Below are 13,248 nucleotides of genomic sequence, written 5' to 3'. Positions count from 1 at the left end.
TCCAGTGTTTGTCCCACAGAAATATTCAATATGTTTCTCATCATTCATACTCCACAAAATTAGCTCTCTGTGTTTTTTCTTTTCCCTTGTCCGGAAAAAATGAGGGGAGCATGTTGAATCTTCGGAGACCGTCGTGAAGAAGGCTGACGCTGTTTGCAGATGTGAAAGAACGGTATCCAACATGTGTTCCAGGACTGCGAGAGGCTTTGAATAAAGTAAAAGCAGTCAACGGAGACCACTTTGAAAAATACATCAATCTGGACTCATCGTTTTGCATTCATGAGTAAAAGAAATTAGCCTTTTCTGACTAGCACTAGTATATCATACAAATTATGATTGCTTCTCGGTTAAATAAATAACTATTCGGCGTGGAACATGGCAAAAATGCACACTCGAACTTCATAGTTAAAAACAATCAAGTGTGCAATGTATCTTCATGTCACAAGCCAAAGCACCCTCTGTGGGTAGTGAAGTCATAGTGCATCAACTACCAGCGCATCTCTCAGGAAGTCCAATATTCGTGGTCTTAACATTTGTATTCTTCTTAAAAAGTTTTCCAGCAACCGACCTCAACAATTCATCAAGGGATTTCATTGACATCTGGTGGTATTGGCAACTTACCTTTATACTTCCAGTGCTCCGTGATCATTAAATGAAACTGGCTAGTTAAAGCTAATTTACCATGAAATGGTGAGTTTCACATTTCCTAATTTACCGGTCACTTTCACTTTTTAAACACTCGGTTACTAGGACAAAAATCTGTTCATTTACACCCTGTCCATATCCACGATTGCGAAAGAAAATTTTTTCTATGGCAAGAATTTACCGCCAACGCGCGTACAACGCATCTTATAGACTGGTTATGACGCTGCATATTTAGTGTCTGCATAGTCTGACAAAATAATGCACACTTTTATGCGTTGTTAACACTGCATTTTCAGCGTCAACATGGACCAGTTTTTGCACAGTCTGCACAGCAGAACGCTCTTTTCAATCGTGGTCGAAAGCGCAGTGCAATAACTATGGGCAAATGACATTGTATTTGGCCGAATAATCAGTAACTATAGTTAAGGTTGTCAAAAAGCACAACTGATAAATAAAGTTTAGCGACTCTATTTTCCTCAACCTAATAACATTTGAAAATTAATGTTTATTACTTGATGTGGAATTTCAATACATAGTAATGCTTTTTAGTAATAGTAGTAATAATATATTTTTTATGATAAAAAAAATCACAATCAAAATTCCTTATTTCTTCCCGCTGTTGGCCGAGAGAGCTTATCAGCTACTATCAATAACTGCTAATTTAATTAAATAACTATCATAACGCATAGAAGTAAGACGAAGACTCCATTCCTAACCTTTGCCTGACGAAAGTACGGTATGTGAGATACTGGTCTCAAGACTCACGAAGCCGTACTTTGATGTTAGCATCTGTGGACCTTGGATGCATTGCGTACTGAGCCAACAGGATGAAAAAACAATAATGCAAAAAATTAATGTTTAAGGACTTTGGTTTATCAAAAATCCTTGATATATTTATCCTGCTTGTCTGTGTGGCTCTTCGTTTAGGAGAGAAAAAAATCCAGAACTGCTTGTTGGATCTCCACCAATTTTTACCAGGACTTACAGGGTGAAATGTTGGAAATTGAGTTCATTAATGGAGGTCATGAATTCATGAAAACATTTCCGTTTTCTATCTTGGTCATTACAGAGCAAAAACTCCAATTGATAGATAGTGAGAAACGATTTCCTGTAATCGATTAAGTGTACCAAGTATGCATTTAATCTCCATCCTTACTCCTCTACTAAATCTCTAAGTGATAAAAATCGTCTACAACTTCCGGTACATAGAGCAGAAAGAATATGAAATAGCGAGAACCGGTTTCTTTGGAACCGATTTATCATTCTAAAAATAGGTACCATCTTCTCTATTAACCTCTATTCAAATCATTAGTGGCAGAAACCAACTATTTCCATTTTCATTGTTGATTTTTATAGAGTAAAAACGGTAATGGATACCGAGAACCGGTTTTGTGCGATCAATTAAGTGTTCCAAGAATATATTCCTAATCTCTCTGCTTCTTCGGTAGAAATGGTAGAAAAGCTACTACCACTTTCGGCTTCAATATAAAATGAAAGAAAAGTAACGCCAAATCAAACTTCTTCTCGTAGTGTTCATGTGACACTACTATTTGTTATTAACTTAATAATGTTTAATTTTAATTAAGAAAGAAAGTTTAGATACTGCAGTTCCAATTCAAAGAAGATATTTATTAGAGCGCTGTACGCTATTTGGTAAAAGTGTCTTTTGCGGACGACTCTAACTGGATTGTTCTCTTTTACCGACTTTAAGGAGTTACAGCGTAAGTCGATACCTATTGTACCGTGCTTTTACCAAGAGGAAAATGTTTGTATTTGCGGAAGTTCAGTGTTCCTTTTCAGCCTTGAGATTATACATATGAGTATGAGACGAGGACCTACATTTAAAGGTGGATCACCGTAATGAGTTCAATGCTCTCCCACTGGGAATCGTACCCTGAATCTCGTGCAGTGAAGTCCCACGTACCTAAGAAAAGATTTGTTACATTTCACAAAATGTAAAAACTGTTGATGTTAGTTACTTTTAATAACATTAGCACTAAAGACCTTAATACGTTCGTAGGCATTGTGAAAGAATTTTCTTGTACTTTTCTTGATCGTAGAATAAGTTACGATAGACGACCTTGTAATTACATGAAAAAATAATATACAAGTACATATATACTAATATATTAGAAGCAAACATTAGGTTGTGAGTAAATGTGAACACATTCAAAGAAACGAGAACATATTAGGTATAATTTTAACGTTTATTATTACGTATTACATCAATATATTTGTACAAAACATACTTGTGTCCCCCCCGGAAAACATTCTTTTATTTAAAAAAAAATATTTTTTTATGTTTTACAATGTTTTTGTTGAACAAATGCGTTATGTGCAACAGAAAACGTGTAGAGCACCGTGTGATGGAAGATTGAAAATAGAAGATAGAAGATAAAAGTGAGCAAGTAATGATAAAGATGAAGACTAGATAAAAGATGGGAGTGTGAGCGTGATGGCTTGGCCACAACACGAAACGATGCAAAAAGTGAATATTATAGATTTTCTAGTTTAATTACAGTAAAGAGAAAGAATGCAAGAGAGAGATGTCATGGCACAAGAGAAGTGAAAGGATAAGAGTTTAACCGATGAGTCCATGTCCGTAAGCAGCGTAAGCTGGGGCAGCGTAGGCTGGGGCAGCGATGGCGTGAGCAGCGTAGGCTGGAGCAGCAGCTACAACTGGGGCCTTGGCAACAGCTGGGCCAGTTCTGTGCACAACAGCGTTGAATCCGTTGACTGGGTCAGCGGTGTATTCAACAGTTCTGGTGGTGCCGTCGGGTTCAACAAGACTGTAAGCTCCCTGGACTACATCACCTTGACGAACTTCAGCTTGGTTCTTGATGTCTCCAGTTGATTGGTCAGCAACACCATAGTTGAACTGGTAGTTTGGCACAGCCTAGAAGAAACACAAAAATTGAAATTTAATGTGTATAAATTTTAGTTTAAGAAAGTACTAATCTAATTATAAAAAAACAATTCTTGCATCAACAAATTCTTGGAAAATTTCAGACAGTGACGAATTTCAAGCTTAGCAAATAATTTGAATAATAGTGCTATACTTTGCGGTAATTGAATTGGTGTTTCGCATGAACCAAAGAAAGAACTTTCGATACGTTGTTCCTAAATTTCCGGTACGAAGTTTTCTTTCAGGCAGCAAATAATGAGACATGTTGATAAGTTTCTTACTTCACTAAATACATACAGCATATCGGCTGAATCAAACTCCGTCATCACATCGCTGGCAAAATTGCTAAATGCAAATTGATCGAAGTGTTCGCAGCACTCAAAGCCAAACGCCAATTCGGCTGCTGTACATTATTGTTCTTTTAATACTCATTTTACTCCTTTATGGTAATTATCTAATGAAGCTCAATAGATAATGTATACTATCGAAGCCTGTGCCACAATCTAATCTGTACCACTTGCGTCTAAAATCAAATATTCTTACTCTACAATGAAACATAACTTTATATCTACTTATCGTAATAATATCCTTAGTTTGACTCGCTTTGATCAAAGGATGTCAACTTCATTGGTTCAACCAAAAGCGTTTGAGCATATTTGGTTCATTACTTAGAATTTCTGAGTTCAATTTCAGTTGATGTATGTAGAAACTTTTCTGATCGAGTTGAGCAACTGTCAAACTAGTAATGATAACGAACCAATTAATTTTGGAATTGATTATTGTACATTTCTATGCAAAAGCAATTACATAAACAGTTTAATCAGTAATTCATTTGATTATGTATTTCTATCATTTTTAATCTTTTCATTAATATTTTAAATTTACTTTTATATTTCGTTTCTTTTCTTTTTAAAAAGAACTGATTACTAACGGAATCAATTCGTTTATGTAACATAATAATTAGATAACAGTACTATGTGCAATAAATTCTATCGCTAAGTGTTTTAATAAAGTGCTTATTGAACAAGTAATGATAACATTTTCTTTACGAATCTTGTTATTAAATCTTAACCTAATTACATAAATTATATACATTATATACTTTACGGTGGAGCTGGGCTATAATTCTGCTCAGGATGGGTGCCACTAAATAGAGCTTCTGTGGCAAATAGCTAACAGATTTGTTACCACTTATTACAGATATTAGAATCTTGCTTAAATTCAAGAATAAATTTAGAAACCTTTCTACAATCTTATGTGAATCTTTTTGATAGGTCATTACCGAACATATTTTTAACCTTGCCCCTTTTAAAATAATGATATATAATATATTTTCTTGTGTAATTTCTGGTATCATTTGGGAGATACCCAAGATAAATATTATGAATTTTGCTAAAATGAGAACTGGTTTTAAAATATCTCACGTTAGAATATGTTTGTTGCTTTTGCTGTTACAGGCTTGATTTTAACTTTCTACATACGTCACTGTAATAAGGAGCAATGTGTCAAGTATCATGCTGTGTTCACACTTCTTTTCGCTTGTATCTTTGTCCTTGAACTTCTAACAGGCGACTTATTCTTACAATGTTATGCTCTTAGCATAGTGGTACTACATCTGGTATCGCTACTGGGAAAAGGAAAACAGGTTCATCCACTCTTCGTATTTCGCAGTCAACCACTACATATGATTACTCATCATAAAAAGATTATAAAAGCAGTTTAGACACGAAAAGATGCTGTGAATAGATTATTCTCGTACGTTTTTCTTTCTTACAATACTGACCCACCAAATAACAAAATGTACTGTTTCTTAAAACGATTTTTACAGTCCTTTTTATTGGGTTAGTTTTCGATTTGTTTCTTTGTTTGGCTTAAATCTTGCAACTTAATGTTTACTCAAATCTTTACTAAGGGCTCTGATACGGAAAACCCAATGGCAATACAATATTGGCACATAATATTCGCTCTATCTTACCTTTTATAGTAAAATTAACTTAGTTATTATACATATATTAGGGCCTATAGACTACGTATATGCATAGGGAACATCACTTAATTAATCATTACTTCAACTAATAGAGGAGTGGCCAATAACCGATTGGAGAACTTTACGTGACACTCTGTAAGGAAAATGTTAGGAACAATTGCCTTCTATAAATGTTCTTTCCTCCATTCGAAACCAACGTTCCTGTGTACTATGGCTACATAACTTTGGGTGGGCAAATAGATAACAATACTTTAAAAAAAATAATTTAAGTTTATTTAATTTTTTTTAGCTAATTTAACCTGTACAGCTAATTTCAACATTATACTATTTCACTTAAAATAGATTCCGCTTTGAAACTAACTATCTATGCCGCAAACGTTCAGACGTAGCTATAGGGGCATAATTACCATCTCTAATTAATAACTAAATGATTCTGGGTTTGAGGTTTACATCCGATCATTTTAAGTAAGATTTTCTGTCAGTTCTGAACAAGTAAAATAGATTTGTCAAATTATTTCCTGTTCTTCATTGTAAATGTTTTAAACAACATGGATTGATATCACTTACATCTTTAACTTAGCTAATATACCGTGTGTTTCCATATTTTATATATATGCAAACTATAAGAAATCAGATTTTTAGAGTGTATTACTAAAAGCAAATGTAACTCTCTTAAGAGAAACTTAGTTAGCTTTAACAGTTTCTGGAGTTATCTAAGTAATATTACTTAATAAATATTGCACTAACTTTATAAGGAAGCAAAAGGCAAATTGAATTTGTTAGGAAATAAAATGATACTAAGAATAAATAGAATATTCATAGAAGAGAATAAATCAAATAAAGAAAATATAAATAATACAACTGCGTATTCTGATATGCTATTCAACATTACGAATTTAGAGATACGAAGAAACTCACGTATGAAATGTTATTAGAAAATGGCATTCGGGAATAAAATATAATTTAGCAACTGTGGCTTGCAATTTTTCAGCGCAAAATTTTGACAAAAGTATTTAATATAAATAGAGGTAGAATTGATAACAAATTTGTATCTACTTCAAAAATTAGTACAGGGCAGTTTTACCTCCACTTAATTGTACTATCAAGGATACATCCTTAAAACTCTCGAATTACTTTGTTTTAAAAGAACAATGATTTTGTACTAAGAATTCACATTAATAATAGAAACAATCTGGAAGCAAACATGAAATCTTGAAATTGCTATATTCTATATGCTATCCAGAGACTTTTATGAGTGAATGGAAAAGTAACATTTTACATTTATAGAATCATTCTACAAACCTACTGTAGAGAGCTTCCAATAAAAGGTAGAGTATTAAAACACATCAAAATTACTTACGTAATAGTCAGCTACTTGTTTGGCAACTGGAGCGGCAATAGGAGCAGCATAGGCGGGGGCAGCAATAGCGTGGGCAGCGTAGGCGGGGGCAGCAATTGGAAGTCCTGGACGAGCAGCGGCGACAGCCAGCAAAGCGGCTCCTACAATAACCTTTAAAAAAAGAAATCAATGAAAAATCAATGAAAAAGTAGTACAATTAAGAAACGCAAAAATTCTTACAATGTTAAGATGTTTATAATATTTTATAGAAATACATATTTTGATTGTAATGTTTTAATATTGTCTTGATTGGTTACCGTATTTGAATCTGAATTGCAGTACAGATTGTGATCGGGACCTCACTCATGAAAAACAAGCTTACAAGTCGTTCTGTATAGATTCCACTTTGTTACAGTCAAGTGTAAGTCTCTTACTAGGATTTTTTACTTAACTCCATATAAAGAAATTAGTTTTCTTAGGAAAATCACGCAGACACTAACAAAATTTCTTTTCCAAATGCGAGCCTGATTTTATACCAGAGTGACTAAACAGATTTTATAATCACTTTGAGTACAACTGAGAACAATGGCTCTTAGCATACGGTACATGTTGCTTTGCCAATAAGCTTCGCATATATAGCTTGCTAATCACCCGTAAAGTAAAATTACCTTTTGAATATGTAATTTTCATTATATGACACGTAATTCAGTAAGTGATTTTAGAAGTTCTAAAGTTATAGAAAAATGGTCATGAAAGCTTGTTGTTATTATCATTATTATTTTCGAATGTGCTTTTTAGAACACTACATCATTAAGGTTAACTAAGAAATGCAGAAGTTGTTTGAAGATACGGAAGTTAATGAAGGGAAGAAGGCAGCTTCCTGAAACTGGACAAAATATTGACTCTATCAACAAGTCACATCTTAATGATTCTAATGTGAACATGAATATACACACGAGGTTTATGTACATTTATACCTTAAAGATAATAGTGTCCAAAAACATTTATGCTACAAAACAGTACCATAATATGTTGATTATTCCGCCTGATTAATTGTATTATAAATCTCAGTCTAGTGAAACATACTTATTTCAATAATTTTCTTGAAATTGTTTTTGAATTTTTGAATAGAACTTAAAAGTTATAAATAATTTTGTTTTCTCAAAAATGACCAAAAAAATCATTAATAAATTTGTGTCACTGTGCTTATTTTAATTATTATGTTTATGAAGTTTAAAATCCAGAAACAGAATTAAAGATAGGTAAGAAGTGGCGCTTCAACTTAACGTTAGATCTGTATCATATTAAACTAATGGGCGACCGAATCTAAATATCTAAACCAAAGTAAGAACGCAAACTATTTGCCCATAACAAAGCCCTGTTATTGTCAAGTATTACAAACTATACAAAGTTCGTGATTTAACAAATTCTCATATCAATATTTACTTTACTGAATATCTGCACAATCTTTACATTTTACAGGTTGATTTATATGGAAAATTGTTTTTCAGCTTTCTTTAAAAAGAACTATAATTTTTAACTGTTTGATTTGATTTGATTGCTTTCCTAAATCTGTTGAAATGTCTTTTACTTTGCGAAAATTATTTTCATATAAAATTTTAATATTTGGTACTCATATAAAATTTAAGTAACGTTAAACTTACGTATAATGCAAATTTCAGTTTGAGAAAGTAAGAAATATTTAACTAGACTTGAAAAAATGTAAGCAAAATCATGCCTTTGGAATTTCATTTTATCTCCAAGAAAATATAAAAAAAATATTTCTCCATATAAGTCAAAGGACAAAAAAGAAAATTACAGGTCGCTTCGGTACTAAACACGGTTAACATTGTTTGTTTCCTTCCTTTTTCCGTTTTTATTTTACAAATTTAATTATTTAAAAAAAATGTATATATGAAATACTAAAAGCAGAAAGATAGAAACGATTAGGACAGTAAATTTATGAACAATTTGCATTACTGAGGAAATGTTTAATAACGGTAAGAATAATGTTAAAAGGAAGAAGGAAGGAATTAAAGATTATAGGAACTGAATTATAATCTTACTAAAATACCAACTGTAGGATGTATATGTAGGTAATGCATTGTATCCATAAATAAATTAGCAAAAATGTACACGAATATTGCACTGAATGGTCAAACAAGGAAGGAAAGGAGTGTATGTGTATATTGAACATGAGAATGTGAAAGGAAAACATTATAGCATATGAGCACAGGAAGAACTATACAAGCAATATTATTAATATTTATAAGATATGGAAAAAGAAAAAAAAAGTCTTAACAAATTATCATTTGTAAGTGTTCCTTTTTATAAGAGAAATGAACTGTTTAAGAGTTATAAAGAGACGTTATTCCTATAACATGATGGAGAGGAACCGGTTTCCATAGAGCGCTCCGTCAGTATCGTTATGTAATAAAGACAATTGGTATGTCATTCACCAACCGTTGACTTTGTAGCAACAGTTGAATGGCAACAAGTTTTTTTGTTTCTTTCAAAAAAGGGAAAAGTAATTTGTTTTTGTTTTGAAAGGCGTTGGTCATTTCATTCATATCCATGGATAGTAGGTTGTAAACTAAAAAAAATACATACATACAAGTATGCCTCTACGAGTGTTTGCATTTGTTTGGTGCCCTAAATACAGGCCAGCATTTTTTCTTTTCTGAAAAAAATAAATCACGTACATTCTGGGAAAGAACTAAACTATTAGGAACTCAAATGCGATTAGTTTACTTTCCATTTCTTAAAGAGGCGTATGACTTTTTCAGGTAATGGTAGTTTATATGCCGTCTAGTTAAGTAATAACATGTATCTAGATTATTAGCTTATATATTTTCTTTATGAAACCAGACTAATGATGCACTTTCCATGTACATATCTGCAGTATATTGTACTATGGAAAAGAAAAGTCAGTTAATCAGTTTAAAGCTACTGTTTGTAAACAAAGAAAAGTACGAAAGCATTATTACAAAAGTCAATTACTGTATGTTTCATGATAGAAACTAATGTAGATGTATATTCACTTTAGCATTCAGTGTTACTTTGAAAGTTACCTAATCTTATTTACATTGTCAGTATATAAGCAAAATAACCGAGTAAAAAGAAATTACAGTTTCTTTTTCTTACCAGGAATGTAGTTTGAATATAAAAAAACAAATTAGACTTTAAAAAAAAATACTCTACAGCATGACGAAAGAAAAGCGTTGAAAACTGGTGCTTATACTTTCATATAATTTTTGTAATGATAAATAATCTAATTAAAACCTCGAAGAAAAATAATAAATCTTGCTATGTAGTTGTTAGGATAATGTCTGCTTATTTTTAAGTTTTAGCGCCATAAATGACATTATATTACTTTGTAAGTGCTTGTAGTCGAACATGAGAAAGGTTCCTTAATTTCTAAGAAAGATTCAAGTTGTGATCAGATGGTGACCCTCTTTTTTCTATCGTACTTCAAGCACACATGTTTCAATATAATAGGGTCTAATACATGTTTCTGATAGGTAAGGGTATAACGAAAATGTTTTACATTTAAATTGTTGAATGTAATAATTTCGAACTCGAATATACCCTTTCCGTGCATTTAATGAGCAAAATCTCAATTTGAATCAAGTTTCGATAAGGCACATTATAATCAAATTTGATTAAATATATGAAAAATTATATATAGACAAAAATAGAATTAAAATAACCTAAGGAAACCTGTCTATATCTAAATGAGTTGCAAAATCCTATTAGATATTTTGGAGAAAATAATAAGTTATAACTAAGGATCTATTTGATTTCAATTTACAAAAGTATTTCTTAAAAAAATATTTCTTGCAATTAGTTTGAAGAAATAACGTTAAATTTGTTAAACTTACTTTTTGAACTCAAATAAGATTGGTGCTATATTTTTAAAACAACAAAGAGTTCAAGAGATCTATTTCAATAAACTGGTACTAATTCAAATGTTAATTGTAAGAAACGGTATAAGTAATATTAGATAGATAGAGAATTATAGTTAAATTAAGCAAAAATGTGAATTTTTCAGAATTGTAATGTAAACCTCTTTCATTATTGAAGAAAAGAAAGGAAATTAATGTATGAACAAGTTTGAAAACTAATTAAAAGTTAATAGAAATAATATTATCCACATTGCCTATTGTTTCAAATAATAAATAGTAAATTGAGAATGTATTTATATATATCATTATTACAAGAAGTGTAAAACAATTTTCCCCTTATGTAGTATATGCCCAAAAGAAAACACTAAATAATTTTAAAACATCAATCACTTGATTACATAACATTTAAACAGCTTGATTAGGAAAATTAATTATAATTAGGAACCGTTAAGCAACGTAACAGCAAGAGAGAAAGGAAGACTGTTAATTGTAAGTTGAGTATTTGCCTTAAAGAAAATTTGCAGATAATTGGATAATGTATAATTACTATTATGAACAAAAATAATGATGATATGTGTTGAAAATAATTAGGGATTAAATAATGCATTTTTGATAGGCATAACTACTTGATTAAGAGCTAATTTATATTTTCTAATAACCTATGTTTTCTTAGCTTAGTAAACAAGAAACGAAAATTCTTTCTCAATTACATTTTAAGTACTTTAAAAAAACTTAGGGCTTTAGTTGAACAATTAGAGCTTTAAAACCAATCCTCTTGGGAATATTTGTTTTTTGGTAAATCATCGATTTGATTGATTGATTTGAATGTATTCGCAATTGTTAACTTGATTGAAATATCCCTAGCTCAGTACAATGGATGTGAGATGTAAACCTACTGTTTAAGTTGTAATCCAAACAACACTTACTCCTGTCGGGAATCGAATCAGAATTTCCCTATCAAATGCGTGAAATTTAACTTTTTTACCAAATAGGAGCATCTTATGATGTCTTTTATAAGAGGTTTTAAAGTTGAAATGACAAGATATATTATTTTACTGAATTGAAAAAAAAGATCTTTCTCTTACTTTAAACTTAGTCTTAGATGCAGTCATCGGCAAAATTTACACTTAAATACATAATTATTTTATTATATTTAAACAAATGACTCAATTTTAGTGCTTTGTAGTGACTGACGGTTATCGAAGTCAAGAAAAATAGTAATAAAATTCGTAAACTCATTATGAAATAATTAATATAACTAAACAGGAGCCGTTATGCATTTTCTGACACCTGCACATTACCTATACATGTTTTATTTCTGATATATTTAGTTTGTTAAAAGAAATTGTAACATTTAAAAATTTTAGTAAAAAATGTCTATAGTCGGAAAGAACATGCAATATTTGATCTATAACATCTCTTATTATTGCTAAGAACTTTAGTTAGAAAATTTATCAACTGTAGATTCTAGATAAATATATCTGTCTTCTTTACATAAATCTTAGATAAATATTAGTGAAAATACTTCCTAGACACAACAACAGAAAAGAAAGTCCAAATGCACCACAACAAAAATAACAATTTGATCTGTAACTGGTCACGATCTGCAGTCACACATTGCTGATTTTGCCGAAAGTAAAAACGTTATTTTAAAAAAATAATCCAAGAGTTAGAGCGGTGTTTTAACATCCAACTGAATTCAGTTATATTTTTGCTTGTGCACTAACCTGGAAATACATGTTTGAATGTATGTGTAGCTGCTGATGTGATCTATCTGTAACTGAATGATGCTGGGATCCGCCCAACTGGTGTTTATATATGGCTAAGAGAGGCGGTGGACTTGGACTGTCCCGTCACTTTTTTTTCTACCTTCATCCACTTACCTTACCTCTCCTGAACTTGATCAAGAATCAGACGAATGGCCTGGGCCGCCTCTTGACGGTGTGCGTGCAAGATTTAGGCCACGTGACAGCGAAGGAGAGAGAGAAAGAGAAATGAAAAGAATTCGGTGATCGAGAAAGTATTGTGAACTATCGTAAATTGATATTAGCAACCAAGGCGAAACATATTCAATGCATACATAGCTAGCAGACCCGAGAACCGTTTATTGCAATTTATTTATCCATTGACAAAAGAGCATTTATTGGTATCTCATAAAACTTATCTTAGAAAGAAAGGAAGAAAGAAAAACGAATTAGCAGTGAAGCATTTTTAATATATATATCTGTGCAGACTATATATGTGTGTGCGATCATGTGTGAATTTCAGTTCGCGATATGTACAGACAAATAAATACATAGGTATATACAATATAGGTTATGGTGTGGAGGAACACCAATTCTCTCTACTGCTAAAACTTTTGCGACCCAAAAAATTATCATACTCGTTCACCTGCTGGGTACACTGTCAATTTAAAATGCAGTTCCACTTGAGTAGTGGTATATGGCAGGCAGGCTCATAGCTAAAA

The 13,248-nt window shown here is 31.7% G+C and overlaps 1 protein-coding gene across 1 annotated transcript; it reads right to left on the bottom strand.

Moving 5' to 3' along the window:
* Positions 1-2,833: 2,833 nt before the first annotated feature.
* Positions 2,834-12,650, bottom strand: LOC145686452 (larval cuticle protein A2B-like). The gene is made up of 3 exons (XM_081759764.1): positions 12,509-12,650; positions 6,898-7,047; positions 2,834-3,541 (listed from the first exon to the last, which is right to left on the bottom strand). The coding sequence occupies exons 1-3, from the start codon at positions 12,518-12,520 to the stop codon at positions 3,227-3,229; spliced, it is 477 nt and encodes a 158-aa protein (XP_081615890.1). The 5' UTR covers positions 12,521-12,650; the 3' UTR covers positions 2,834-3,226.
* Between the last annotated feature and the right edge of the window lie 598 nt (positions 12,651-13,248).

This window comes from Thermobia domestica, chromosome 5, assembly GCF_964235325.1.
Source record: "Thermobia domestica chromosome 5, izTheDome1.hap1.1, whole genome shotgun sequence".
NCBI lineage: Eukaryota > Metazoa > Arthropoda > Insecta > Zygentoma > Lepismatidae > Thermobia > Thermobia domestica.
This window is presented reverse-complemented; position numbering and strand designations above follow the sequence as displayed.